This window comes from Agelaius tricolor, unplaced genomic scaffold (genome assembly GCF_023055355.1).
Source record: "Agelaius tricolor isolate 1412-34295 unplaced genomic scaffold, bAgeTri1.0.p SCAF_23, whole genome shotgun sequence".
NCBI classification, from domain to species: domain Eukaryota; kingdom Metazoa; phylum Chordata; class Aves; order Passeriformes; family Icteridae; genus Agelaius; species Agelaius tricolor.
In genome coordinates, this window is record NW_027269283.1 from 5049640 (window position 1) to 5076966 (window position 27327).

Genomic DNA, 27327 nt, shown 5'->3' on the forward strand with positions numbered 1-27327 from the left:
GATTCCTGGCCTGGGCTGGCATTGTATGGATGCTGTTCCCAATCAGCTGCAGCAGTCAGGATAACAGAGTGCACAATGAGCATTTTCTCTGAAGGTCTCAGCTGGCTTTGGCTCCCCGCTGCCTTTACCAGGGCAGAGCGAGGTGGGGTGGATGGAGACACTTGCCTGGTCATCCAGGGGCAGCTCACAGAAGGGGGGGATGTACTTGGCCCACTCCACCAGCACCAGCAGCTGCTGCTTCATGGACTCACACACATCAGAAATATTGGCAATCTTCTTCCCTCGGATGTCTCCGTTGAGCACAGGAACAGGGGATGATATCTGGAAGGAGAGAGGAGATCCTTCAGCTTTCTGTGCCACAGAGGAACCACAGAGAGGAAAATCCCCAGCCCATGGGTTGTGTTGATGCAGACTCCAGAAATTATAATTACATTTTTCTGTTGCACACACCCAGCTCCCAGGACAGGTGACCCAACAAGACTCATTTAAAGTCAGATCAGCCTGGGGTCTCTGAAACGCTGCAGAGCAGAGGCTGTGCATCATCTTGGTAAACTGCAATGCCTTGAATAGACTGGAAAGCACAGAGGAAACATTCCTAAAGCCAGGATCTTCCTCCCACTGAGCAAGTGTGCTCAGTCAAGATCCAGGAGAGAACAGAGGGGCTTGTGTGGCAGTCAGCCTCACCAGCAGAAAGGACACATCTACCCACCAAAGTGCGGAGAGCTGCTCCCCCTTCCAGCCTGCTCCAGAGGCAGGGCTTGGCCAGAGCTGCCCTGTCTGCTTTCCACAGGAGGAGAGCAGGCTCTGCTCCTCTCCTGAGTCATCATGAGCTCACCAGGCCACAGCTTTCTAGGTCTGACATTGCTTTCTGTGAGCACCAGGTCATTAACATTTGACATCACCCACTCTGAATAGCTAAAGACAGACTTTAAAGATAACAGTCTCCCACCTCCCATTGGCTTTTAGGTCCTTTTGGCAAAACTGGGCAAGTTCAAACATGCCCACAGCATGGGTGACATTTGTTACATGGCAAATTATTTGTGATTGCCACTTCATTTGCAAAGCACAACCCTGACAACTCTGCAAGTGCTGTCACACAGAGCTGGACAGAACATCTCCCCCATACCAGGCACCCAACCTCCTGCCTGGTTCTCATGCATAGCTGCTCACCCAGGTCATCTAAAATTTTGCCCTTAGTCACTACTTTATCCTCATGCTTCTGTAAGCAATTAACTCAACCCCATCACTGCCCTCTGCCTGCCCTCTGTGCTCTTGTACAACATCAGCTCTTCCTGTCCTATTCCTGCCAGCACTTGCAGCTCGGACCCTGCTGGCCTCCCCAAGGAAATGGAATTCAAATGCCACCTGCATTTTTTTTTTTCAGGTTGCATTACCTGGAGGCTTTCCAGCTCACCAGCTATTATTGAATAAATAAGATTGTAAAAATCTCACCATGTATTACCCTAATCAGAGGGCCCGGAAGGCTTAGCAAATAAATAAAAACCTCTGGGTGAGTGACCCTAGATCTTGGAGAAAGCAGCTCCTCAGCAGTATCTTGTTCTAATTAGCAAGGCACATAAAAGTTACCAATTACCGTGCTGGAGCCTGCCTTGTTTAATGAATCTCTCTGTGCTCTGTGGGAGAGCAGGAGCTCCCCTGGATTTGTCCATGGTTGTAGTTTTTATCAGCAGACCCTGCTTTCATGTGATGGCACTGCAGGACTCTGAGCCCCAGAGATGCCCTTCCCTTGTAGATGTGGTGACTGGAGACCCCATTATCTCACACCTCTGGGAGCAGCATCAATCTTGTTTTTATCGGGTATATAAATATATTCGGGCCTGCATAGGACAAGGTGAGATGTGGGATGAGATTGGATGTGCTTTTTGTGCACAAGTCTGGCCCTTGGCCATTCTGGCATATCCCCTCCTTAGGGAAGTGGACCTTCCAGCCTGAGCCTCATGTGGAGCCCAGAGCACAGCACATCCTGTCCTGGAGCATCTCCCAGGGCAGCCTTCAGGGCAGTGTGACCCTTGCAGCAGCATGGACTGCCAACTCCACCCCCTGCTTGTCTTCCCCAGGACACAGAGTTCTGTTCTCCCCAGCTCCCTGAAGAGTGGCAGCTCCTGCCTCCAGCACAGCTCCATCCTCATCACTTGTTCTCACAGCCAAACCCTCCCTGCAGGCTGTGTGTGCCCATCCTGTCCTGTGTCCTCCCAGAGCTGTGGACACCATTTGCAGTATCCAGACTCTTAAATCAGAGTCATCTTTGCAATGTGAACACTCTAGGAAACGAATCTTGGCAGTATGTGAGTGGAAACAGGGAATTTCAGGCAAGCACTGGAAAAGGTATCTGCATAAAACAAGCAGGAAACTGATTCCTCATGAAACTGTGCAGGAATCCAAAGTTCCTAACAGCTCATGGGGAAGGGAGGCTGCTCATGCAAGGCCAGCCCCTCGTAGGCTTAGGCAGACACAGCTCTTTGGATGAAATGATTCTACCCTACTTTCTTCCATCAGGCTCTCCAGCCTTCCTGTGTCCCATTAAACAGAACAAATCACTGCATATTGTTACAACTGAGTTCTGGACTAAGGAGATTCAAAGGGATGGTTTCAGGTAACAAATGCTTTTTGAAAAATCAGTGTTGAGTTGGCAGATGAACCACTTAGAAAAGAGGTGATAATTTGAAGACTTGGCTATTAAATACTCAGCTGGCTCTACACTCCAGGTAGTGCCTGATGCTTTTGTACTTGGTAAAGAAGGAAGAAGAGGTACCTGCTGTGCCAGTGCTTCTGCGTGCAGGAGGGCATTGATGGAGGGCAGGCTGCTGTCCTCGTAACTTGATCTGCGGGTGCTGATTCGGTCCCGTTCATTCTGTACAGCTGCAAGAGAGGATTTTGGCTGAGCTGCAGGTGGTTCATGGCAATGCACACTGAAAACTAGCACAGACTTCTGGCATTCCCCTTCCTTAGCTGCAGTTTCCCAGCTTCCCTGCCAGGCAGGGCGGAGGTGCGGCTGTGTCTGGTTTGGGATGGATGCCAGTGAGAGCTGACTGCATCTGGTGGATCTGATTTCTTATTTGCTTTATTAGATTTTCCAGGGATGGTGTTGATTCAGAACCCAAAACACCTGTAGAGTTCAGTGGGGAAAATTTCCTGGCAAAGGATCTGAGTTTTTGATTTCATGATATGGGGTTTGAAAGGGTGGCCATGCTCATGTATGCAGCCCAGAGCTGATGTGTGAAATAGAGGAGTATCTGTGAGGTTTCCTTGCCCACATGACTCCTGTGAGCTCCATTCAGAAAAGCTCCTTGCACTGTGTAGGTGTAGTTGGAAAACTTCTGTCTCAACTACAATAAGGAAGGAAATGCAGAACTGTTCCTGCTGATTCATCCAGAGCAAAAGAGTTCTCTCATACCTTATTGTAAAACCATCCCAGGACAGGTTTCACCCCAGTGTGCCTTCCTGTTTGGTGTAGTCTTGAGGGCTTGGAGGGGGAGGATTTGCCTGCTCTGTCTGTCACGAGGCCTGGGCTGGCTCTAAGTCACCCTGGCCACGCCACTCAGAGCCATCTGCTCAAATAAGCTATTGATCCATGGCAGGGGAAACAGCACAGTCCCTGCCTTGGGCTGGTGGCTCTCTGCATTGATATGTTCTCCATGTATAAATCCAGCTGATAAAAAGTAATAATGAGGCTGGGCCAGGAGAAAAGCCCTGCAGTCAGCGGCTGTAAATAGGAGCTCTCAAGGTTATGCTGCTTGTTATCAGTAGCAGGCCCCCGAGTTCAGTCATGCCATGATGTTTTCCAAATGTTTGCTCAGTATTAGCTGGTCATGCACCTAATGTAACTTCTATTGAATATTAACAGACAACAGCACAGCTCTGGGCAGGGGATGAGCTGCATGGAGAGGAGGATTCCTATATTCTTCAGGAAAAGTTAAGAAAAGTTGCTTGTGATACCACATCTTTTACAGGGAATAAATGTTCCTGCTCAGAGGTCTTCCTGCAGCCACCAACATAACACTGGTCCTTCCCTGTTGTCTTCAAGGACCCTTTTACTCCAAAGTTTCTCCTTGAGGCAGTGTGAACTGGGAGGAGCATGGGGTTTAATTTCCCTGCATGGAATAACGGGGCTGAATGCCTCCCATGAGTGAGACATGAGTGGGGTGAGCTCTGTGGGATGCCTCTGCCCTGGCAGTTTGTCCCTCCACTAACAGGAGCACCATCAAGGCCAACAGGTTCTCCTGCCCCTTCTTAAAACAGGACTAAACAAGGGGAGAATCCTGCCATGGGGACCTGTAAGGGCTGCAGAGACAGGGAGGCAGGGGAGCTGAGGGGGTGAGCATGGGCCATGTAGGGATATCTCTACTCTGTTCATACAGTTAAATAGCAAAAATGCTCCACTTTACTCTGGATCCTTTCTGCTGTGGCTGAAACTAAACTAAACTCACTGCCTCTCTGCAGAGGGTCAGCAAGAACCTATATATCTATCAGGGAAAAAAGGTACAAAATGTCAGTGTGACTTTTGCTGGACTCAGCTGGCCAGCTGTGGGTTTTGTGGTCACTCTGGGATAACAGCACTTGGAGCAGTTTTACCAAAGTATTTCCAAATTCCCAGGCCTTCTTTGAAGTTTCTGCTCTTCAGTGATGTGCAGAAGCATTCCCAAACCCCTCCAGTGGACTGGCAGAGTGGGAGCCCAGGTGCTGTGTGTGTCAGTGTGAGCTGGAGAGCCCTGGGTGTGATTTGTGTGCACAAACATGGGCAGTTCTGAGACACAGGACCCTCCCTAAATCCCCCTGTGGTGGGGGTCAGATCTGTGCCCAGGAGAGCACAGTGCAGGGAACACATGGCTGAGGTGGCTGGGCAAGTGTGCACCTGGCAGGGACCAGCCTTGGCTGCAAGGGCTTCCCCAAACATACCCAGGGGTGAGGGACTGCTGCTGGGGGAGGGCAGAGGCACCCACCTTCCTTCTTCATTCCTGCTCGGAAGCACTTCTTCAGCCTGCAGTACCGGCACTGGTTCCTCTTGTCTTTGTCTACCACACACTGCCTGTTAAACCTGCCAAGGAAGGAAGGAAGGAAGAAAGAAAGGTGTGAGGAGCAGCAAGACTGAGCCTGAAGGCAGGACAAGACAGAGCCCCAAGCTCCAAGATGTGCTTAGAGAAGGTTCCCAGAGGCTCACCCTAAGAAAGGAGCTCCAATCTCTGATTTTTCCACTCTTGCTTTAACCTGTGGTTTCCTTTTTACACCAAAATCTCAGCTCTCCCCTCTGCCTCTGGATGGTCAATAAGGACAGACTAGAACTGAGTCACACACAGGAGCTGAGACTACTCAGTAACCATTAGGGTTAGGATGTCTATAGTGGATTAACAAACCCCCAGGAAAGTTAAAAGTGTGATTCCAACTTGGAAGCTGCTGTTGTGAGTTAGATCCCAGTAGAACTGAAGGAAGAATGCCTTTATTGTGAGTTTTTAAAAGAGGTGGAAGGTTGTAGTAGCCCATTTGTGAGGTTAAGAAGTCAGTTTAAGTCCCTGTATCTCTCCAGGACTACATCTGGGATTCTCAGAGGTTGTTTCTGACCCCTGGACAGCATTGCTGCTCTGCAAACTGCTCTGCTGCCACTTGTACTTCAGAGGATTTGGGAAGAAATCAGCTCCTTCCCTTCAGGCTTGTGTCATCAAATTCCCTGTGCATGGTGGGGAAAACTGATCCCCTATGTGTGTGACTCACGAGCCTGGTGGCCACTTGCAGCATGAATTTCACTTGCAAATTTGCTCTAATTTACAGCAGATTGATCCAGTTTGCAGAGTAAAGACAAAGGAGTACAGAACTGGAGAAGGGCTGCCATCCATGCTGAATTCTGTAGCTTTTGAAAGGGCTTCCTTCTACTCTGCTTTTTAAAGCCCCCAAGCTATGATTTGCCCAAATGGTTGCCTGAAAGCAGCTCTTAAAATATTCCTGTAGTGCATATAAATGCCTCAGCTTCCAAAGAACTGGGCATCTTGGCTTTTCTGATGGAGTTGTGGTGAGGGGGCTCCCTGGGCAGCCACCTTAAATAACCCTGGGGTGCAAATGATGATGTGCTTCACAGGCACTCATAAACCTGGGGCTTCCTTCTGTTTCTCAGGTTTTAGAGTCATGTTGCTCCTCATGCTCTCCATGTGGCTGTCAGGCCATCAGGAGTAACTGACTGAAAAAGCCCAAGGGATTTAGACACTGTGAACTGAGGATTCTTCAGTTTCCTTTGTGACTCTCTACTTGTGAGTTGCTCAAAGCCAGCAGCAGGCAGGTCACAGCTGCTGATGGCACAGGAATATTATGAATATTATGCTGCACCTCGTGGTGCTCCTCAGGTGTTTTGTGTCATGTAACAGGCAGTGACAGCATTGGAGCTGGATGGCAGGCCACATGGCCTGGATGGTCAATAAGGACAGTCTAGAACTGAGTCACATGCAGGAGCTGAGACTACTCAGTAAACATTAGGGATAGGATGTCTACAGTGAACTAACAAACCCCCAGGAGGATTTATCCATTTGGCCCCTAAAGTATGGGACAGGACCTCCCAGGGTCTTTCCCCATTGATCAATCCCAAAGTCAGGGTGGTCACTGAGCCCTCCCAGGTGCAGGCTTAGCTCAGGGAGAGTGGAGGAGGATGCAGGGAGGATGCAGGGCACTTGGAGGGCTTTGCCACTGAGCTGTGAGGGGCTGTCCTGTGTGAGCCACAGATCTCTGTGCCCTCTGTCCTCACCTGCAGGAGTACATGTGGTTCTTCCTGACGCTCCTCCTGAAGAAGCCTTTGCAGCCATCGCAGCTGGAGGCGCCGTAGTGCTTGCCAGTGGCACGGTCCCCGCAGATGGCACACAGCGTGCTCACCCCGAGGCTGCTGGAGCTGCTGAGGCTGGCTGCTTCTGATGGGGATGTGTCTGCTTGGGGAAGGACACAGCAAAGAAGAAGACAGTGAGATAGCCAGCCAACATTTGCTAACTCAGTTACCAGTCAGAGACTCTTGGAGAAACCAGGCAGCTGCAGCCTGGCTGTGTGAGAGATGTGTAAGGAGAGAGTGTGTAAGCTCTCAGTGTTTAATTGCATTTTGGGTGCACTAAAACTTCCTGTATTCCATGGTGAGACCCCTCTTCCTAAAGGCCTGGCAGCAGCAATGCCTTCAGATAAAGTGGAAGCCCATTTTACAGGAGTCACAGGACAGAGCCAAAATTCCTCGGGGATTTGCAGACACTTTGGGCTGCAGTAGTGTGGCCAGAGAAAAAGCTGATGCAGAGTAAAAGCTGAGGCATTACAGCTCAGGGTGAGCAGCTGATTTGTTAGGGAGGTGTTTGTGTTATAGCACTGAAAGAGCCCAACAGAGCCCTGAGAAGTTCCCTTCTCCAGGCATGGAGCTCCAGCTTGCACAGCCCTTCTTTGGGAAAACAAGACTTTAGGTAAATAGCAAACTCAAATGACTTCAGCTGGAAAACTCACGTGGGCAAAGGCTACCCATGCAAGGAAGGACTGATTAAAGAAAAAAGGTGGCACTCTGGCATGGAGAAAGCTGTAGGCTGGGTATCTTCTAAAGTCTGGTAGGATCACAGTGGAAATTGATTTGTCTTGCAGTCCTTACAGACCAAGGGGGACTGGGACTTGCAGGGCTTTTTTTGGAGGATAGGGAATTGCAGCAGGCTCTGGAGGAAAGGACATCTGAAAGGCTAAAAACCATACAAGGGCTACACTAAACCCCTCCAGCAAGCCAAACAAACCTCAAGGCTGAAGGGATCAGCCCTTAATTCAGTTGATCTAATTGTCCCCTCCCATGTACGTTTTTCTGTGTCAGCACAGGCACATCCCCCTCCCTCAGTGGAAATGCCAGTCACAAATCATACCCAGGATCTACAAAGCCATAGAAACCTGCTGGGATTTTTAATGCTTGAGTCTATTGGCCCCTGATTTCAGGGTTTTTGTAGGCTCACTCCGTTAAGGCTCACCCTGGAAGGACCCCAGCTGCTCCCACCTGGCACCCAGCAAAAGGGCTGGTCCCAGCTGGGCTCCCCATGGTAGCCCAGCTGTGGTGCTGGGGGGGCCAAGGCAAGTCTGGCTGGGGCAGAGCTGCATTTTTAGCTTCTATTTTGCAGAGAAAGGGGTATTTCAGCAGGTGCTGCACATCCTGCTCATGCCACCCCTCAGCAGAAGTAACTGGCACAGAACCAACAGTGAGTGAGCACAGGGATTCTTGAGCTCCCTACCTCTGGCAACTTCTTTCATTTCCCTGCCTGCTTTCTGTCTTTCCAATTCCTCATGTCCCTCCTGTGTTTCTTTGTGAGTCACTTTGCTGCCTCTCTGTCCTTGCCTGGCACACCCTGTCACGCAGCTCCAGCAGCACCAGTGCAAGGCTCCTGTCTCCACTCCCAGAGCCCTGAGCTTTCCCAAGGCTGTTCTGGCTGTCTCTTGTCCCTGTGAGCAGCTTGCTTTTGAAAACAGCCTTCCTCCATGCATATCCCCAGGGCTCAGCTAAATGCAGCTCACTCCAGAAGGAAAGTCAAATCCCCAGTTCCAGCTAAACATAGGACTTAGATGTGAGAGGAAGAGCTGATCTGCCTCTAATCCCATTACTTGTATATCTGTGGCAGCCCAGATAAATCCCTTTTTAGCAATCTATCAGGCTGTAATCAGATGAACATAGAGCAGGAAAAACTGGCACTCTTATCAAGGAAATTGCAACATCTCAGTCTAATAGTCAACAACAATGAAATTATTGCCTAATGGATAATTTTCCAATTAAGTTTATTCTGACAAATATGTGCTAAAAATGTGGGCTCTGGCTGCTGCAGTCAAGTGGTAGGGGTTAAGGTAAATGAAAGAAAGAAAAAATCTGACTTTGAGACCTCACAGCTGAGCATTGTTTTAGGACAGGAGCTGCTCAAGAGCCTGTCTGAACACAGGGTGCATTTTGCCTGTGAGAGGCAAACTTGGTCTCTGCTGAGCAGCTGCCCTGGGGCTGAGCTGTGGCAGGCAGTGGCTGGGCTCTGAGCAGTCCTTGGCCAGAAAAAGAGGCACAGGTTCTGCAGGTGGAGGTCCTGCAGGAGGTGTGTCCTCCAGGGCAGTGCCAAAACAGCCCTGGAAGCAAGGGCTGTCCCTGGCCTGGAGCTGGGCCCAGGAGGAGAGGAGTTGGTGCTGCCTGCCCCAGCTGACTCATCCACCCCTGGAGTGTCACACTGGGTCTTGTCACAGGGAATTCTCCTGTCCCTGTGCTCCATGAAGCCCTGGTTCTGGGGCAGGCAGATCACAGCCCCTTGTGCAGATGCTCGCTGGAGGGGAGAGGGGCACGGGCAGGGAGCAGGGCCTGAGCTTCTCCCAGAGTGTCCAGATGGATATCAGCAGAGCCAAAGGGGGAGACTTGTGGCCCAGAGGCAGCCCCCAGGAGTGGAGAAGGGGCTGGGACCCAGAGTGGTGGGGGGTTATTGCACAGCAGAGCCACTTTGGCACTGCAATGTTACATCTCTGACAGAGTAGAGCCATAGGCCAGGGAAGACCCAGACAGGCTGTGATGGAAGAGTCCACAGAGCCAGCACAGCCCTTCTGGGACAGAGGTGCCCAGCAGCCCTGGGGTGGAAGGAGAGGGCTCAGAGGGCCACTTTCTGTGGCTTCATTTAGTTGTTAACCTCATATTTAGAGAGACTTTAGGGGACACTTGGAGAGGAATCTCTTGTTATCTCTGAGCATTTAATCACCAAGACTCTTTGGTTCCCAAATCCCAAATCCCAAATGGGTGGGCCAGCAATGTGAATTCTGCAGGGTGAGGTGTGATGCTACCCTCCTGAAGGGATGGGAACATTTGTCTATCCTCTCAAGGTCCCCATGTCCCTCTGAGTGGGGGCTAAGCCAGGGAAGGGGGTGGCACCCCACACCCCAGTGCTGCACTGGGGAAGGGCTGTGGCTCACAGCAGCTGCAGCGGCAGTGCCTAAATCACTTCTGGCAGTGATTTTCACCCTTACCAGGTGCTAAATGCCTTTCTGCTCCAGGCACTGGCTCTCAGCTCTGGAGGCACAGGGTCAGTTGTCTGTCTGAGCCATCAACAGCACTTCAGGCAGAAATTTTTGGCTGGGGTCTGGGAGACCCCCACCATGTTCAGCCCCTGCCCCATTCCCTGGGCTGAATGTCTGGAGGGGACCTCTCATTCCAGCCAGCTCCTGGTGTGTGCCTGCTGGACACCATCCCACCTGTACCAAACACAGCTCTGCTCTCCCCCTCTATTTTCCCCTGGGGAAACAGAACCCTCCCAAGCGCTCCCCATCTGACACCCCTTCCCTACCCAGGAACATTTTTGTGGCCACCCCAGGGACTTCTCCTCCTGCAGCCCCCGGCTCATCCCACCCAGCAGAGGGAGAAGGTGGAGAGGACTCACCATTGCCCATAGCCAGCACCTGCATGTTCTCAAACTCCAGGGTGGTGTATGCCGGGTCTAGCGCTGCGCTGTAATCTGCCATCTCCATGTCTATGAGGGCTTTGGAAAGGCGCATTATCCTGGGCAAACAGGGGCCAGATTGTACCGATTCCCTTGGCCCAGGCTATTGGCCCTCCTGCCTCCCTCTGCCTTCACTGCGTCCCCTACCTGTTGTCTTTTAATTCAGATATTTCTCTGAAAGGATTTGCTGAGCCTCAAGGCCTATACTCCCAGAGGGGTGGAGGCAGGAGGCAGGGGGTTAATCTTTAATCATCTCACCCATTGCCGAATACTGCTAAGCTTTTTTTTTTTTTTTTTTTGGTGGAGCAGCAGTGATTCTTGTTGACTGTTTATTATTGAATCTCAAGGCGTTTCTGATCCTGGCTCCTGGGTGCAGGCACTCAGCAAGGGCTATTGACCTTGATGCTGAGCTGCTGGTGTTGCTCTTAATTATACCTGGGGTGGAAAATTTGGAAAAACCCTATCAAGAGAACAAGGTTCTTCACCATTTCTGTCACTGCCTTCCTCTCCTCACCACTGTTTGCCTACACCCCTGTTTTTCCCTTCTCTTGCTCCCTCCATCCCTTCCACTCCTCCTTTTCTCTCCCTCACGGTCAGAGAAGGTCAGCTCCTGCCTGGAAATTTACACGTTGCTATGTAAAGTGAAATATATGGCTCCTTTTACTTCTCTATAAACCAAGTCTTACTGGAGGCTGGATGCCCTATAAACAGATCCCATTCTGCAGCCATGCCCAAAGAGCGAGCAGGGCCGAGGGGTGGCACAGACACCCTGGGAATGGCCAGGGTGACTCCAGTCCCACAGCTGAAATCACTCTGTGCTGGACACCCCCAGCCTCGAGTATTGGCTGATCTGTCATAAAAGTTTCATGAGACAGGTTAGAACAGAGCAGCAGGAGCTTTCCTTCTGGGGGTGCCCTGCCTGCTGTCAGCACCAGCAGTGATTCTGTGCCTTGCCCAGATCTGGGTCTGACCCTGCTGGTGCTGGGCAGTAGGGCCAGAGCTGCCTGTGCTCTCCTCCCCAGCTGCCCCACACCACTCCTCCACTTCAGCCAGAACTGAGAGTTTTCAGTGCAATTGCGAGATCATTGAGTGGGAATTTAATCGATCTCTGAATGGCACTGGCTCGTGGTGCAAGAGAATCAGCAATTAATGATTTGGTATCAGTTTGTTCTGCATTGAAAACAGCCCCTGGTTTCGCAACCAGTGGCGGCCGAGTCCACACGCTGCTGATCTGGGCTCCCAGTGCCTTGTGTTTGTTCTTCCCAGGCACCCCAATGAAGCCCCAACCCCACTGGCACCACGAGCTGCCCTGGCCACAGTGCCATCACTGCCACAGCATGAATCCAAGGTCTCTGGCTCCACACCAGTACATGCCTTTGGGGAGTTGTGCTAGTGATGATTTTCTATTCGCATTTTAGGAGCACACGGAATTGTTCAAGCAGCCCTTTGCCCCCCAAAACCATGACCTACATAGCACTTCTGAACAGCTCTTCTACCCTGAGGCTACAGGTCTGAATCTGAGCACAGGGGAGAGCCCCTGCTCTCTCACTTGGGAATGGTGATAAATGATCCTTTGCTGCAGAGAAAGAGTCATTTGGACAGTGCTCCTGAGGGACAGGCCAGAGCTCATGTGCTGGTGGCTCTTCCTTTAGGCAGATACAGTCCTTACCGAAAATTGGCTTTATGATGTGCAGTCTGGGATGGACATGCAAGAGTAGAGTACAGCCCCCTCCATAGCCTCATCCCAGGGACCTCAGTCCCAATCCCAGCCAGGCCACGGTGATCCCTTTGATTAGATAAATGCTACAGACACCAGGTCAAATATGTGCAGGATTTGCCACAGCGTCTAGTAAAATATCGTAAAAGCAGGGCCTGTTCTGCCCTGCTCAGCAAAACAAACCTTTTGCTTCAATAGCCTGCTGAGCAAGGGGGCTGCAAAGGCCATTTACTTCCCAGGCAGGAAGGATTAGAAGGGCCAGGAATAGAAATCAGAGGCAGCATGTGCAGGAGAGCAGCAGATAAGGAGCGGGGAAGTTTGGAGAGCATCAGGTGGCTCACGAGGCTGGGGCTGTCAATGGGACGTGGTGTTTTCCTCCCAGGGCTGTGTTGACTGTTGTTTTCTCACTGCCAGTGTCCTCTGTGGGTCACCAGTGGCCCCTCCCAAATCCCTCATGTTGGTGTGGATGTCGAGGGCCAGACCAGCCAAGGACACCACGCACTTCCTTTGCCCTGGAGATAGGCTCTGATGGAAGCATTGGCTGCTCCCTGGGCACTGTTGTTGGAGATGATGTCCCCCCTGGTGTCTCCCCTTGTCACCCTCGTGTAGTGAGTTTTGGGACAGCTTGCCAATGCAGCTTGTCATGGCTTGTACTGGCCAATGGGACCCCACAGCTCTGTAGCTGTTTTAGGTGGGAGATGTTTGAGTCAGCAGCTGCTTGTGGGGCTGTTTCAAACACTCCTGGTGACAGAAGAGATTTTGCCATTTTTATTCCACACAGAGAGACAACTCATAGCTGGAAGACCTCCATTGATAGGTGAAGGTTGTTCCCAGACTAGGTGCTCTGGGGAAGTTCAGCTCCCAGATCTGCCCCTCTCTCCTGTCCCCATTTTCTGTACACTCTACCCACTGTTTCCTGTGTCAGGACATGGTTGCAAAGGAGACTATGACAGCTCTGGGGCTTGACCTGTTCTGGGCCAAGAGATTATTTAATTTTTATCTGTTGAGGAGCAGTAAATCCTTTCCCACACTGGCACATCATGGCACTAATTCCACCTTATCTATATATCCCTGTCTGGCAAATTCATGCAAACCTAAAGGAGATTCCCTGAAGATAAGATCTGTGCTTCTCAATAGGTGAGGATCAGGAACAGAGTATTTAATAGGGCATTTTTGGAAAGGATGCTGTCACCTACTGTGCTTTCCAACTCTGCATGTCCAGCAGGTGAGCAGGCTCAAGGGGCTCCTCCCTGGTGTTTCTTGAACAGGGTGTTGTAGGATCAGAGAATAACTGATGTCAGAAGGGACCTCAGAGTCTCTGCCCCAGGCTCCTGCTGGAAGCGGGACCAGCTGTGAGAGCAGCATGGGCTCCTTGCAACTTTATTGAACACCTCAACGATGGAGAGCAGCCTTGACTGCCAGCTGGTGCTTGACTGTCCTCATGGTTAGACACTGGCTGAACCTCTCTCCAGTTTTAATGCCCCTTGCTCTCCAGCCATGCACCCTGTGAGGAGCCTGGCCCCATCTTTTTAATGCCCCTGTGTGTGTTATGCTCCTGCAGTCCCTGCTGGCCCATCTCTCCCCCCTGCTGCAGGACACAGCCCTGGCAGCCAGTGGATCCACCAGGCACCCCAATCTGGGGCTGCCTGCAGATGTTCTGAGCTTGGACCATGACCAGGGACCCTCTTGCCCCTTGCTTTTCTCTCTCACAAGAAGTGCCTGGCAGTAAAGCCAGTGCCCAGAGCCAGCAGGACCCCCTCAGCTTTCATCGGCAACGCCATCGCTGGCCTGGCAGCCCCGACTCCAGAGCTCTGCTCCCTGTTATTCACAGCTCCAAGGCCACTGTGGAGCTGCAATATTTCACATGGCTTTTTTTTCTCCCCCTCATGCCCACGAAGCAGAGATGGGCTCAGGTGTGGAACCTCTGCAGAGCAGCAAAGCCCTGAGCACGGCCAGGCCCTGCTCAGGCCCTGCCCGGCCCGCCGCCATTTCACGCGCGAGCTGAGGGGAAGCAGGAAGCCCAGGTACAAGACAAAGAACAAAAGTCCCAGGGGAACGTCACCGGCGTAGTCATCTCCACACATGCAAAGGTCCCTTCTGCCTCTTTTTTTTTTTCCCCTTTGAAATTTCAAATTCCAGTTTGTGGACAAAGTCCTGCCTATCTGAGAATATAGATCTCCGACCACTGACCAAACTCCACTTGAAGCAGTCCTGAGGACTGCTCTTCCCCTTGCCCACGGATGTGTCTGCTCAGTCCTTGGATTTCCCAGGATCATGCTGAAAATTTTGCACTGGAGCACAGCACTGGTACTTGCACAAAGCGGATTTTGCACTTAATGTCAGCAGCTTCCTTTCTGGGAAGAACCTCGGGAATAATCAGGTAGGAGCCTTATCACCTACAATTCATTTGGCCAGCCATTGCAGAGAGAAAAGGAGAAGGAGGAACAAGGGCTTCCATTGTGCTTGTACCAGCAATTTTAGCTCATCATTTAAGTAAGGGAAGGGGAAAAAAAAAGCAGCTTCAGAGGGGATGATAAACTTGAGGGAACATGAGCTTGTGGAGGCAGAGCCACTCTGTATGGTTAACTGATAACTCCAATTTGCCTCTTCTCTCTCATCTTTTCTGATTCTCTCAATTAAGCTCAACTTATTCTCATGCTAATCATTTCTTGACCTGTTTATTCTGCATTAAAAAATTAACAGAGAGCAGTTTACTGCATGACTTGCTCACACAGAATTGCTACAGATTAGCAGGCATGCTTTAAGCCCCTACACTGATTTTTTTGGGTCTCACAGCCAGTCTGCACAGCTCGAGGATGAGCTTTTTTTTCCTGTTTTTAAAGAACAGCTTTTTCTAAAGTCAATATAAACCCCCCTCCTTTCATGCCTTGAGTATATTTGCTCGGTGACTATTTCCAAATGGGAAAGATAAAGCCAAGGGCTTGTGTTTTGTCAGACTTTTTGTAAACAGGGGTATTTAGGCCATACTGTCAAACCCTCCTGCCTTCTACCTCGGCGTGCTGTGACTCCAGAGCAGAGTTGTCAGTGTGTTAATAAGCAGCTCCAAGGAATTTTTTGGGGCTGGAGGGCTGCAGGTCAGTGCAGCTGCATAAGCCCCCAGCTCATGGGGCAGATCTTTGCCTCTGCTCTGGGCAATCATATGACAGACACACAGATGGGGGTCTGCTCCCATGTCCTTCCCCAGAATGTCCCCAGAAGCTGTGAGAAGGCTCCAGGAAAACAGATGATTCAGCAGAGGTTGTTTAGGGTCTGTTTGCCCCTTGCTAGCTGCACACTGCACATCCCTGCCCCAGCAAAACACTTAGTGGAGGTGAAAATGAGCCACCAGCTCCATCCAGGGAGGTGAATCAGAAGGATCCAGCAGTGAGAGGCAGAAGGAGACCACAGCCATGTGCCAGACCTTGCCTGAGGAAGATGCAATCAATTTTATCATCCTGTTCCACAGCAATCACTCTTGGTGATTTGCTTTCCCCAGGGCTGAAGCGCCTGTCTCTGTGGTTGGGGCAGATTTGCTGTTTGGAGCTGGGGGCAATGGCCAGGACAGACAAACCCTGGACAGACAAACCCTGGGTAGACCCCAGACACACTGTCACTGATCAGCATGTGACATGTGGTGGCACCCCAGCACAGCTCGGGGTGACAGAGGCAGCTCCACTGCAACCTTAGGCTGTTTCTGAGCAGAGTTACCAAAAAGTAGCCAAACCAACCAATGCTGTCCTGGTCCCCAGACCACAAAATCCCCATAGGGAGAATTGAGGCAGCTTTTGGGCATGGGGAAGAGTCACTTTAAAGAAGGTATAAGACTCTGCCTGAACTCCTCTCCAAAAGCAGCATGTGCATTTCAGCTGAAGCTGGGATGATGCTGAGCCTGGAGGCAATTATTGGAGCTAAAATAAATAGCTGCTCTGCAAAAGTGGTGGGGAAAGAACTACAAATGTGGGGACAGACAGACCATTTCAGCATATACTGCTCTGGTGATAACACTGTGCTTGCCTTTCTTCCCAGCACTGCAGAGGGGTTTATTATCCTGCCTAACAAGGGCTCTGAACTCTTGAGGAAGTAATTATTATTTCTCCTCAGAGCTGTTATTATGCAAGAACAGTAAATTTGAGCTGTTCCCAGAAGGGTGGCTGTACTGGAAAATGCCAGGGCAGTTGCTGATGTGTATTTGCCATCACTCTGCCTGCACTGAAAGCAGCATCTGGCTCTGGGACCTGCAGTTTTGCGGTTGTGACTCTGGATATCTGCCTGCTCTGTTTTTATATAAAATCATGCAATGAGCCCAGGCCCAAAAGAGGAAGGGGAATAGATTCATCTTCTTCCATTACACCACAGGCTGCAACTTGGCCCAAGCTCCAGCTCCCACCACTGATCCCACTCACCCCCTTCAAGCCCTACACCAGAGGCTCTGCACTCCATCCAAACCCCAACCCAGCAGAGACCCAGACACTTTCCTGCTGAACACTCTCCTGCCTCTTTGGGAGGAAGTCCACAAAAGCTCTGACTTTGCCATCTGCTATTCCAGGTTCACCAACTACACTGGCAGAAGCTTGGCTGAAATCTGGTGGTTTAAGCCCCACTGAAATGGGGGAGCAGGAGCCTCAGGGAAGCAGCAGCACTGGAGAGAGGGTTTGCTGCCAGCAGCAGACACCTATTGCTGTCTGTGCCTTGCCAGCTCACAGATTTAGTGTGGCAGGGATCTCAGCAGCCCCCTCTAGACCTGGGGAGAACTTGTTTAGCAGGTGGATGTGATTCCTTTGGGCCTGAAATAATCCTGAAGCTTCCAAGGAAAAGGATCCCTACCGAGCTCACAGTCTGGCAGGCAAGTGAGTCTCTCCCTTCAGCCCTGCCAGCTGTTTGCAGGGCTTTTAGGTTTCATTGACTTTATACATTCATTATACACACATGAAACAGCCCCTGAATCGTTTCAGCTGTGGAGCAATAGGTGAAGGAGGAGAACAGCCAAAACCAACAGTGGTTACACATCAAGTTTTACCTTTTTTTTTTTTTTTAATATCTTTTTGCAAAGCTAGGTGCATCAGCAAGCGAGGCCTGGAAGTGACCTCCAGTGGCTGCTGGGGCTCTTGGGATCAACCCTCCCTCAAAAGTAAGGCAAAAGACTGCAATGCTGCTGAGGGGTGGAGGGAGAGCTGCAGCAGGGCAAGGGTGTCAGGGGACAGTCTGAGCCTATGGCCCTGGAGAAGGGCAAGTCAGGGGCAAAAAGCATCTTCTTGGACCCAACAGCTCCAGCTGCCCTCCTGCCCCAGGCTGGCTGGCAAAGTCAGCCCCAGCTGGGCAGCTGAACTTGGGGGAACATCTCAGGACAGGGCCATGTGTGCCTGATGGGAGGAAGAACATGGAAGGAGGGAGGCTGCTGCAGGTGGGAGCACTGATGAGTCAAAATTTGGGAGTTTCTAGTTTGTGGAGACAGAAGGAAACAAGTTAGTGCAAAATGCTTTTTCTTTGCAGGAATGCCTGAGTAACCTCTCCCCAATGTCCTCAATGACCAGAGCACAGCAAGGGGTGAGTGAGAGCCAGACAAAACTCAGGAGCTCCATGTCCACAGCAGCTGCACGCCCCCCACACACCCTCCTGTGTGACACAACCCTCCTGTCCACTGCCAGAGAAACAAAAACACAGCAGAAAGCAAGGTATGGGAACATGGGAACACAGCAAGGGCAGGGGGATCACACGTCCCTACAGTTCCAGAAACCAGGACACTGCAGGGACAACTGCCTAACAAACATGGGAACTGCTGATCAGCCTGTGAGTATTCAACCTAGGTCTGCAACACTGGATAACACTATTGTTTGTGCCTTTACATTCCTGCAAGTCCCAGTGCCATTGGCCTCTTGTATCATAAAGAAATTAAAATATATTATGACCATAAACGACATCATTTGAGGAAATGAACCACTTGTAGTAAATGTATCACGGGACACTGAAGCCATGAACTATCCTAAATCAATTTCCAGCTGATAAAGAGTGCAGGTAGTGCTGGGAGCAGCCCCCAGCATGTGACTCCCCACTGGCATGGGATGGTGGGGATGGTGGCTGGGGGTGCAGGCTACCCCAGGAAGCACAAACCCCACCACCAGCACAAGCCCTGCTTGGCAGGAATTGCTTGAGCAAGCAGCTCAATTTTTGCTGAGTCCCAGAGAGGAATGGAGGCTGTTGGGGTGTTTTGGGGATGGGGTTGTGTGAGGGTCCAGGGCTCAGGAAGCACCAAACATGTCCAAGTTCTTCATGGTGCTGGCAGTGGTGTGCAGGAACCTGGACATGTTTGGTGCATCCTAAGCCCACCCAGCCTCCTGGCCTCTACACTGAGGTCCCCGTGGATGCTGGGGCTGAGCACAGAGCTGGCTGGAGGGGGCCACAAAGGGGAACCCTAAAAACCTTTCTGTTAAGGACTCTGTACAACCAGTAAAGTTTGCACTGGAAGTGTTTTTCTCTTAGTTACTTCTAAGCTTTCATTCTGAGGGCTGGGAAGTCCTGCTGCAGATCTGGCTCAGGGGCAGAGGCTGTGCTGCCAGTGGCAGGATCTGTCCCCAGGCCAGCTGAGGCTGCAGCCCAGGGCAGTAATGCCAGGCACTGGGAACTGGCCTGACAATGACTGAATCATTTCCCAGACAGCACAGGCAATCACTGGGGTATCCATGGGATGCCAGCCTGACTCCACCACCGCTTCCCCCAGGAGCCACAGCACCCACCATGCTGCCCATGTTGGGGTACCTCTCTGGAGCCCCAGAACCAACGTGGGGACATGATCCACCACCACCCACAAAGCTGGTATGTGCACCCTGCACGAAGCAAAACAGAAACCAAAGACATGGGGGTCCCATGCTCTGGGGACCAGCAATACCAGGGGGAATGAGCATATTTTGGCAGCTCCAAACCCACACCGGACACCCTTCATTCAATGCCCTTCGTTCACATAAACTCTGCAGCGCTGGTTCTGCAGCTGCTTCTCTCCCTGCTGCAAGTGCTGGGGGAGCAGGGGGGTACCTGGTGTTTCCTGGAACAGGTGGTATCTGCTGCCATTCATCTTCCAGGGGCGCTCACTCCGTGGGCAGGGCTAGGGGAGTCTGGCCCCGGGCTGGGGCCGTGCAGCCGGCGAGCCCCCCGTGGGCAGCGGGGCACGGGCCATGCCCAGGAGCTGCTTGTGGCGCAGAGCAGGGACAGGCTAATCCCTTAATGCTGGTCACAATGAGATTTGATGGGGAGCAGCAGTTTGTGCTGCAGAGCCACAGGTTTTAAAGGGTTCTGGCCACTACCCGGAGGAAAATTATAAGGTGGCTCTGGGTCTGTGCCCCGCTGCCCGTGCTCACAGCAGTGCCTGCTGCTTTCTGGGCCACCTTTCTGAGGTCCCCTGCCTGCTCTCTGCCCTGCCACTGGGTTTCTTTAGGGCAGGGATACCTGACCATTTGTGCAGGCCTGGAGGCTGATCCAGAAATTGTGCCTGGGTGTGTCTAACAGCAGGAGTGGGTCTGACTCCTCAGGGAGAAGCTGACTGCTTTTGCTTTAAAGTGTTTCTATATAAATAGTCAGAACACCATATCCTTGAGCAACAACCTTGGTCTCCCCTCCCAACTGACATTACAATGCAGGATGACTCAGTCCAGAGGGGAGCAGGGAGGCTGCTGAGCACCCAGAGTTTTCTTCTCTGCAGGAAGTGTGGCCCTGTTTATAATGGAGGAGGAAAATCGTGTGAGGGAATAGAGTAGAACTTCACTAGGGTTTCACAGGCACTGAGTGACTGAATTGCTGAAAGGGAAACCTGGGTACCACAGAATTCAGCCTTGTGCTGTATGGCTGTGACCTAACCAGGGCCAGGTCTCATCACCCCCTGTGTCCAGAAGAACCAGCTCAGGGACAAACCCATGTGAAACACCCATTTTCCTGCATTTTCCTTCTTCCTTGGATGACTCTTCCCGCCAAGCCCACCACTGCTTTTGCTGTGCCAAGGAGAAGAGAGCTCATTGCTGTCCTCCAGGCATCAGGCCCCAAGCAGCACTTTAAAGGCACTAGCAAAAGCATTCCTAAACCATTCCTGTCCTGTCTCCACAAGCTTCTGCTTCCACTCAGGCCTGCCTGAGGTATATTTGAGTTAATCTGGTGTGCCCACAGTCAGCAGCTTCCAGAATGCTCCTGGTGGGTCAGGAATGGGGAGTGAGCAGCAGCTCTGTGCCCAGGTAGGGGTGTGCTGGCAACAGGGGCTGATGCCCAACATTCCCACGTGGAGCAGGGAGCAGCAACAAGGGCAGGGCTGGGACTGAACTGTGTGTAACCCTGTGACACCTCCCTGCACCCCTGTGTTGCCACACAGGTTTTAGTGGCTGTAACAGGCAAACACACCCAAGTCAACAGACATTTCTCCCAGACAATGGCAGTCTCCAGGCACACACCCATGGATGAGCCACAGGCAGCACTTGGCTCTGCTTCCACCACCTCAGTCCCACCAGCTTGGTGGCTGTAGCCATGATATTTTCTGAAAAATCCTTTCATTAGGATCTTTTCTCCTGAGAAGCCGAGAGGCCTCAGGAACAAAATGTAAACAATGGTTATCTGCTGCTGTGGAATGCCACAGGTGGATCTGTGATTGGACTCATGTGGTTGTTTCTAATTAATGGCCAATCACAGTCCAGCTGTCTCAGACTGTCTGGTCAGTCACAAGATTTTATTATCATTCCTTCTTTTTCCTTGCTAGCCTTCTGATGAAGTCCTTTCTTCTATTCTTTTAGTATAGTTTTAATATAATATATATAATAAAATAATAAATCAGCCTTCTGAAACATGGAGTCAGATTCTCGTCTCTTCTCTCGTCCTGGGACCCCTGTGAACACCACCACAGGTGGCAGCAGACTCGGCAGGGCTGTGGATCTGAACCCTGGCTGTTTGTCCCCTTGTCCCTCCTGCCTCCTTATTCCACTCTCATTTCCTGTTGCCACCTTTAGCCTGCCCACAATGAAACTCTGCATGAGCTGGTTCCCTCAGGCATCCATCAGTGCTTTGTCCTTTCTTCCCTGTGTGCCTGTCTCCAGAACAGGACCTGCTCAAGCAGCAGCCCCTTACCATGGGGTATCAAGGCTTTGGGGACTGTGTGGCAAAATGATCAGCATCCTTGGGAGCAGAGGGGGACAGAAGTGGCTGAGTGGGGCAGGAGGAGCTGGGCTCTGCCTCCATGAGGGGCACTGGGCCATAAACCCAGCACAGTGGCTGTCGTTGTGTGTTGGCAAACATGTTGAGTGAGCTCGACTGTTGATTCTGACCATATAAACCAGTGTTGTGGCACTTGTTCAGGTTTGTGCAGGTTTTACAGCTCTTGTTCTGAGAAGTACCCATGTATTTGGTTTTGCTCCTTCCTTCAGGTCTATCTGTTGACATTGGCTCTCCTAACCAGAGCGTTGGGTCATGCCAGGAACATGAGTGTGTGTCTCTCCTTGTGTTTCCCACTTTCCCAGGAGTTATCACCTATAAAATCTCACACACACCCATGGCTGGGACAGGTTTCTGGTGCAGAGGCAGGTGAAAGGTGTCTGCTGGTCCCCACCACTGGTTGGTGGGTTTGGGTTCCCTGTGCTCAGTGACAGGAGATGAGCCACCCACCCTGACAGATGGATGAGCAAAGCTGCAGGGAAGGTCCTGCCCTGGAATTCTGGAGTGGAGTGAGCAAGGTCTGAGGTCTGTAGGGCTGTGATGAAAATTAGGCTGTCAAACCAACTTGGATGTGCAGAGAAGGAGAAGATGCTCTCAGAGCACCATCACAGAGGATATGGCTATGCCTGGTCACCCTCGATGGAGGCACACACTATCACCCATTCCTACTTCCAGTCCTCTTCCCAGCAGGAGCTGCCAGCAGCAGTTGTGCCCTCAGGGACACCTTGGTGCTGGAGGCTCAGAGGGCTTGAGCTCACAGTGATGGTCCCCATCTCTCTCTCAGCACCAGAGCTCCATTACTGTGGGGATGCAGCTGGAATCCCTCTGGTGACTGCAGGATTTTGGGATAGAAAATCTGGTCCAGCCTTGCAGAGCCAGAGTCTGTTTGCTCTTTGACTGCTGGTGCATTTTCACGCCCACTTTCTCTGCCCGATCTACTCCTCCCATCCCTTTGGTGCAGCATCCTGCACCTACTTTTATTTTTTGAGACATGTATTTCCTGAAGTGTCTTGCTGAGTAATCTCTGTTGATGCTCAGGCTGAAGCTTGGACAGGAGCTGTTCCTGGGAGGAATTGCTTGTGGGACCCAGCTTTGCTCAGAGGCCCCAGTGCCTCTGCCCAGGACAGGAGAGCAGAGCCCTCAGCCCCGGGTTCACCCTACATCCCCTACCTTGAAATTCACCTTCCGTGAAAATTCTGCAACATTTGCCATTTCCACATACATTTCTGCCAGGAACCTTGTTTGCTTGAATATTTGAGGAAAGCAAACAGAGAAGGAGCCTGAACACAAACAGTCATGGATGTTTTTTTGCAGTCTCTGTCCTGTTCTAACCCCAAGCCTGCCAGCAGAGATACTTGCAGGCATCCCCTGATGTACCCCTTGGCTCTGCCCTGTGCCCCACTGCTGGCCCTGGTCCTGCTCCAAATACTGCTGTATGTAAAAGAAGCTCACCCAGCCCTTGCTGTCTGTGGGACCACCATCACTCACCACCCCTTTGCACTCTTGCTAAGTAAACATTTTTTAATGCCATTTAAGAAATGGCAGCAGATGACTAACAGAGTATGACTGGCAGACCTACATCTGCCCTGCTGAGCTCAGAACATTTCTCAAGCACTTCTCAGGCACTTCCTGAGCCTCTTGCTGCTCACCTTCCAGAGCTGGAGCTCATTTCCCCCTCTGGGCTCACTCTCCCTATAAAAATACCATTGTGTTTCAAGCAAAGCTGAAGTTGAGGGAGTGCTGCTGGCCCCATAAATGTCTGGAATGAGGTGGGAGAAGTCACAGCCCTGTGGGCAAGTGCAGACACCCTGTGACACTGAGCAGCATCCCCAGCTCTTCCCCAAGGAAACCTTCACCAAGCACCAGCAAACAGCTCTTGGGAGCAGTCCAAGGTGCTAACACAGTGATTGTCCCTTTTGCATCCCAGCAAATATCTGTGCTTATTCCTGGCTGCACCAATATCCTGCTCAGGCACTGGAAAGTGCTGACTTTGCCAGCACCAGTGTTACAGCCACCCCAACATCCAGCAGGGATGGCCAGAGTGGGGAAAAGGAAGGGGGCTGTGCCAGGTGTCCTAAGAGCCATCAGTCCCTGATGGCTGCCAGGCCTTGGACACAGAGACCAAGGACTAAACAGAGGTATTAAAGAGCAGCTGAGGAGGAAAAGCTCAGTTCAGGTCATATCTAGAGGAAACCTGTAAAAATTTCAATGCATCCAAGGCTGAAGGCTCCCCTGGAGGACCCAGGTGTGCCTCCATCAGGCATGCCAGCTCCATGGCCTGTCCTGCTGAGGGCTGGGAGCTGCTGGCTGCCAGGGCATCACTATGGGCACAGCTGGGGCTCAGCACCACCACTGATGAGTGAGCTCCCCACTGCTTTGCAAGGGAATAAACTTCCCAGTGACCCTGGGAAGGGTTTGGCCACCACTTTGCCATCTGCAGGATGGTGCATCCCAGCTGCTGTGCCTGCTCTGCTGCCCGGCCCCAGCCCAACCCTACAGAGATGCCAGGGAAGCCAGGCACTGCCCAGTCCCTATCCCACCAAGCCTTCCTCAGCTCTGTTTGGATAACTTTTTCACCCATTTTATTTATGAGAACTCCCCTCCTTCTGCCAACACTCTGAGTTTCCTCTCACTTTAGTCTGGGAGGCCCATCTTGCTTTTTTATTCTCATTATTTCTCTCTCCCCCTTGCCTGGCCCCAAGCTTGCAGCAGGTGCTGGCCAGAGCCTGCTTTTGTCGGGCCACGGGAGCAGATGGGGAGAGCAGCCACAGGTGGGATGGGCAGTGATTCCTCCCCAGCCACCCCACAGCACCTGGCTCTGCCTGCACTTGCCCTGCACTCAACACATGGCTCAGTTACTGACTCACAGACTGAAAAGTTAAAACAAAAACAACTTTAAAAATCATAACTAATAAAAATTATTTAAAAAAAAAATCAGGAGAAAATTACTGTCAGAAATGTTTACCTGCCTGTGTTTAAGGTCACTGATGTGCCAGGGCTGGCAAGTGGCTGCTCACATTAGAGCCAGCTGCAAGTGGGCAGAATAACTTCATCCTAAGTGATTAAAGGGCTTGTTCAGCTCCTCCTGTTGCATGTGTCAGGAGCACAGGTTGCTCACTGCACAAATGAGGTTGGCTTTGCACCCTGGGGCAAAGCTGGATGCAGGCACCCTGGATGTGGGGACAGCCACACTTGGCCACCCTGCACCACCAGGTCTCCCAGGCTGGTGGGAACATCCCTTGAACCTCCCCTTCTGCAAATGAGCTGCAGGTCAGTCCCTGGGAGCTGGGTGGATCAGGAGCCATCTCCCACCAGCAGCAGGGGCTTCAGCCTGGGGGATGCTCGGCACTGGCTCCTCCTGGGCCAGTTCCCACTCCAGGATCCCACCCTCTGCCCATCTCAGAGGAATCAGTCCTTCCTTTCACCAGCTCACATGTGTCCTTCACCACATGGCTCCTTGCACTTTGTCCAAGCAGCACCAGCTGACACAAAGACACAGCCTGCACTAAACAGACCAAAACCTGGACAGTTTTCAGGGCATTTTCCTGCTGCTGGTTCCTGCAGCTCAGAGGCAGGAGTGAACAGAGCTCCTCCAGAGACCTGGCTCCTGCAGGCTGGGGATGCACAACTGGATAAAAGCAGGCTAAAACTCAGCATTCTGTAACTGCTTGATCACAACTGCCTGCTCCAGTGACACTACAGCAGATCATATATAATTCTACACATTTCCATTGCCATAGACCGTGGACCCACCAAAATGCTGACATGGCCTTTGTCTGGCCATGGCTCACTGTGGGGTGATGTTACCTGAAATAAAATGATCTGCAGGGCACTAAAGTGCTGGGGGCTGGGGCAAGGAGGCACATGGCAATAGGAATGCCACAACAGAGGTGGGTTAGGGCTGGAGGTCACACACCTGTGAGAGGCTGCAGGTCTGGATCAAGGGAAGCAACCATCTAAAGTGAGACCATGAGCAAAGTGCAAGAAGCTGGTCTGGGAGTCCCACAAGCCCTCCTGGGGCCTGGGTTTGCACACAGAGTACCTGGAAGGTGGGCTGAGCAGGGGCTGCACACTTGTAAAAGAGAAGAGGAGCAGGATATGAAAAATAGAACGAGGAAAGCAAGGTGGTTTGGTGGGGAGCCCCATGGAGTGTGATGGAAAGCCAGAGGAAGTGATGGAGAGCCCTTGAGAGTGATGGAGAGCCATGAGGATCTGATGGAGAGCCACAAGGAAGTGCTGGAGAGCCATGAGGATCTGATGGAGAACCTCTTAACTGTGAGATCTCAACTGCTGGGATCTCACTGCACAGACAGGCCATGCCCAAGGGAACAGGGTTCCCAGAACCCATGGGACCAAACCAGCTGTGTGGGGATGCTGCCACACAGGCACAGTTGTCCCATCCTGAGGATAACCATGGGCTGATGTCAGCCCAGGCAAGGGCACCTGTCCCCAGGGGTCCACGTGCATTTGTTGGCAGCTGGCATCTGTCACAGCCAAGGAGCACAACATGGGGCTGCTCCAGGCTGGTGCCCACTGCACCACCCTGGGAGCACAGACACAGGCCTGGCAGGCATCTCGCTGTGGCCAGGTGACCAGCAGCATTGTGCCACCTGATGCTGTGCCCTGCAGAGGCTGGAGGCTGCTGCTTGTCCAGGCACTCCACTCCCTGCTGGGAAAGCTGCCCAGCCGTAACGCCGGCCCTCGGCGGGAGCGCGGCGCTGGCAGGTGCCCGCTGTGCCCACTCACAGCCCGGGCATGCCACGGGCCACCTGCAGCCTGTGTGTCCTAGGGCAGCACTTCACCTCCTCTAAATGCTGCCACTTCTGCTGCGATCCCAGCAGCAGCAGCAGCAGCAGCCCCTCTGCCAGCACGTGGGGCCGCTCTGCTCCCTCAGGCACGTGCCTTCCTCTTTGGGTCAAGCAGAGTGAAAGAGAGAAAACGCACATAGAGGATTTACATCACATCCAAATCAGCCAGAACCCTTCTCCTGCCTCCACCTCCAGCCTTGCCTGAGGCGGGGGGAGCACGGTGGGGCTGGGGGCTGCTGCTGGCCGCTGCCAGCCCTGCTCCCCGAGCGACGCCAGGCCGGCAGCGCGGGCGCTGGGAACGCTGTACTCACCATATGGAGCCTCCATCTTAGCGCTTAGCTGGGTGCCTACATTGACCATGTCTCGCCGGCTACCGCTATGGGGACTTGGGGTGAAAACCAGAGGAAGTAGAGGAATAAAAAAGAAATGTAAATAAATAAATAAAAAATGTCTCTCACTAAGGAACTAGGTGAAGGCAGGAGGGAGCGCGGAGAGGCAGGGCGAGGAAACCTGCCTCTCCTGTTATCTTATTGATTCGCTTAATCAGGGCTAATGTGGGTGGAGATGTTAAATAGTAACCAAGCTCTTATGGAAACCAATCTGCAAGGTGCCGTTGCTGTAGCTATAGTAACTGCTGCCAAGCTAGAAACTCAAACACGGCTTTTACTGGACTCTTTTGGGGCTCCCGCTTGCAGATGGTGTCAAGGCCGGGGCAGCCGCCGGGCTGGGGTTCACCCCTGGCCACGGGGAGTGGGGGCAGCCACATCCAGCTCTGCAGTGCCCCAGGCGCTGCTGGGTTTTGTGCCATCACCCGCCCGAGGTGGGAAAACCAGGTCTGAGCCTGTGTACTGCAAAGGGAAAACACAGCCTGGGGGGCCAGGGGCTGTGGGACAAGTGTAGGGACTGGCAAGGGCACAGCAGAGCCTGGCTGAGGCACAAGAGGCAAAATGCCCAGGCCACGAGTTGGAGCTTGTCTGCCTGGTGCCAAACCAGAGAGGTTGCTTGGGGATGCTGTGGTGGATGCAGGGTGATAGCCTGGGCACAGGATGCTTGCAGCTCCTCCCTGTGTCTCTCTGTTCCCCAAATCACAGGTGCCACAGCCATTTATGGTCATCTGTGCTCCTTCTGGGACTGCTGCATCCAGGACTTCATGGTAGCAGATGTGCAGATGGGC

At 52.1% G+C, this 27327-nt stretch overlaps 1 protein-coding gene across 2 annotated transcripts in view; it reads right to left on the reverse strand.

Moving 5' to 3' along the window:
* The window catches only part of HNF4A (hepatocyte nuclear factor 4 alpha), a 35226-nt gene extending 8529 nt beyond the window's left edge, over nucleotides 1-26697 (reverse strand). Inside the window, exons 1-5 of one of the 2 annotated variants that reach the window (XM_071446742.1) lie at nucleotides 26465-26697; nucleotides 6746-6923; nucleotides 4962-5056; nucleotides 2774-2880; nucleotides 166-321 (exon numbers count right to left, since the gene is read on the reverse strand). In XM_071446742.1, the coding sequence (XP_071302843.1) occupies nucleotides 166-321; nucleotides 2774-2880; nucleotides 4962-5056; nucleotides 6746-6923; nucleotides 26465-26513 (585 nt within the window). In that variant the 5' untranslated portion in view covers nucleotides 26514-26697. The remainder of the gene's footprint in view (nucleotides 1-165; nucleotides 322-2773; nucleotides 2881-4961; nucleotides 5057-6745; nucleotides 6924-26464) is intronic. The other variant, XM_071446743.1, reaches the window with a different exon arrangement.
* Nucleotides 26698-27327: the final 630 nt, after the last annotated feature.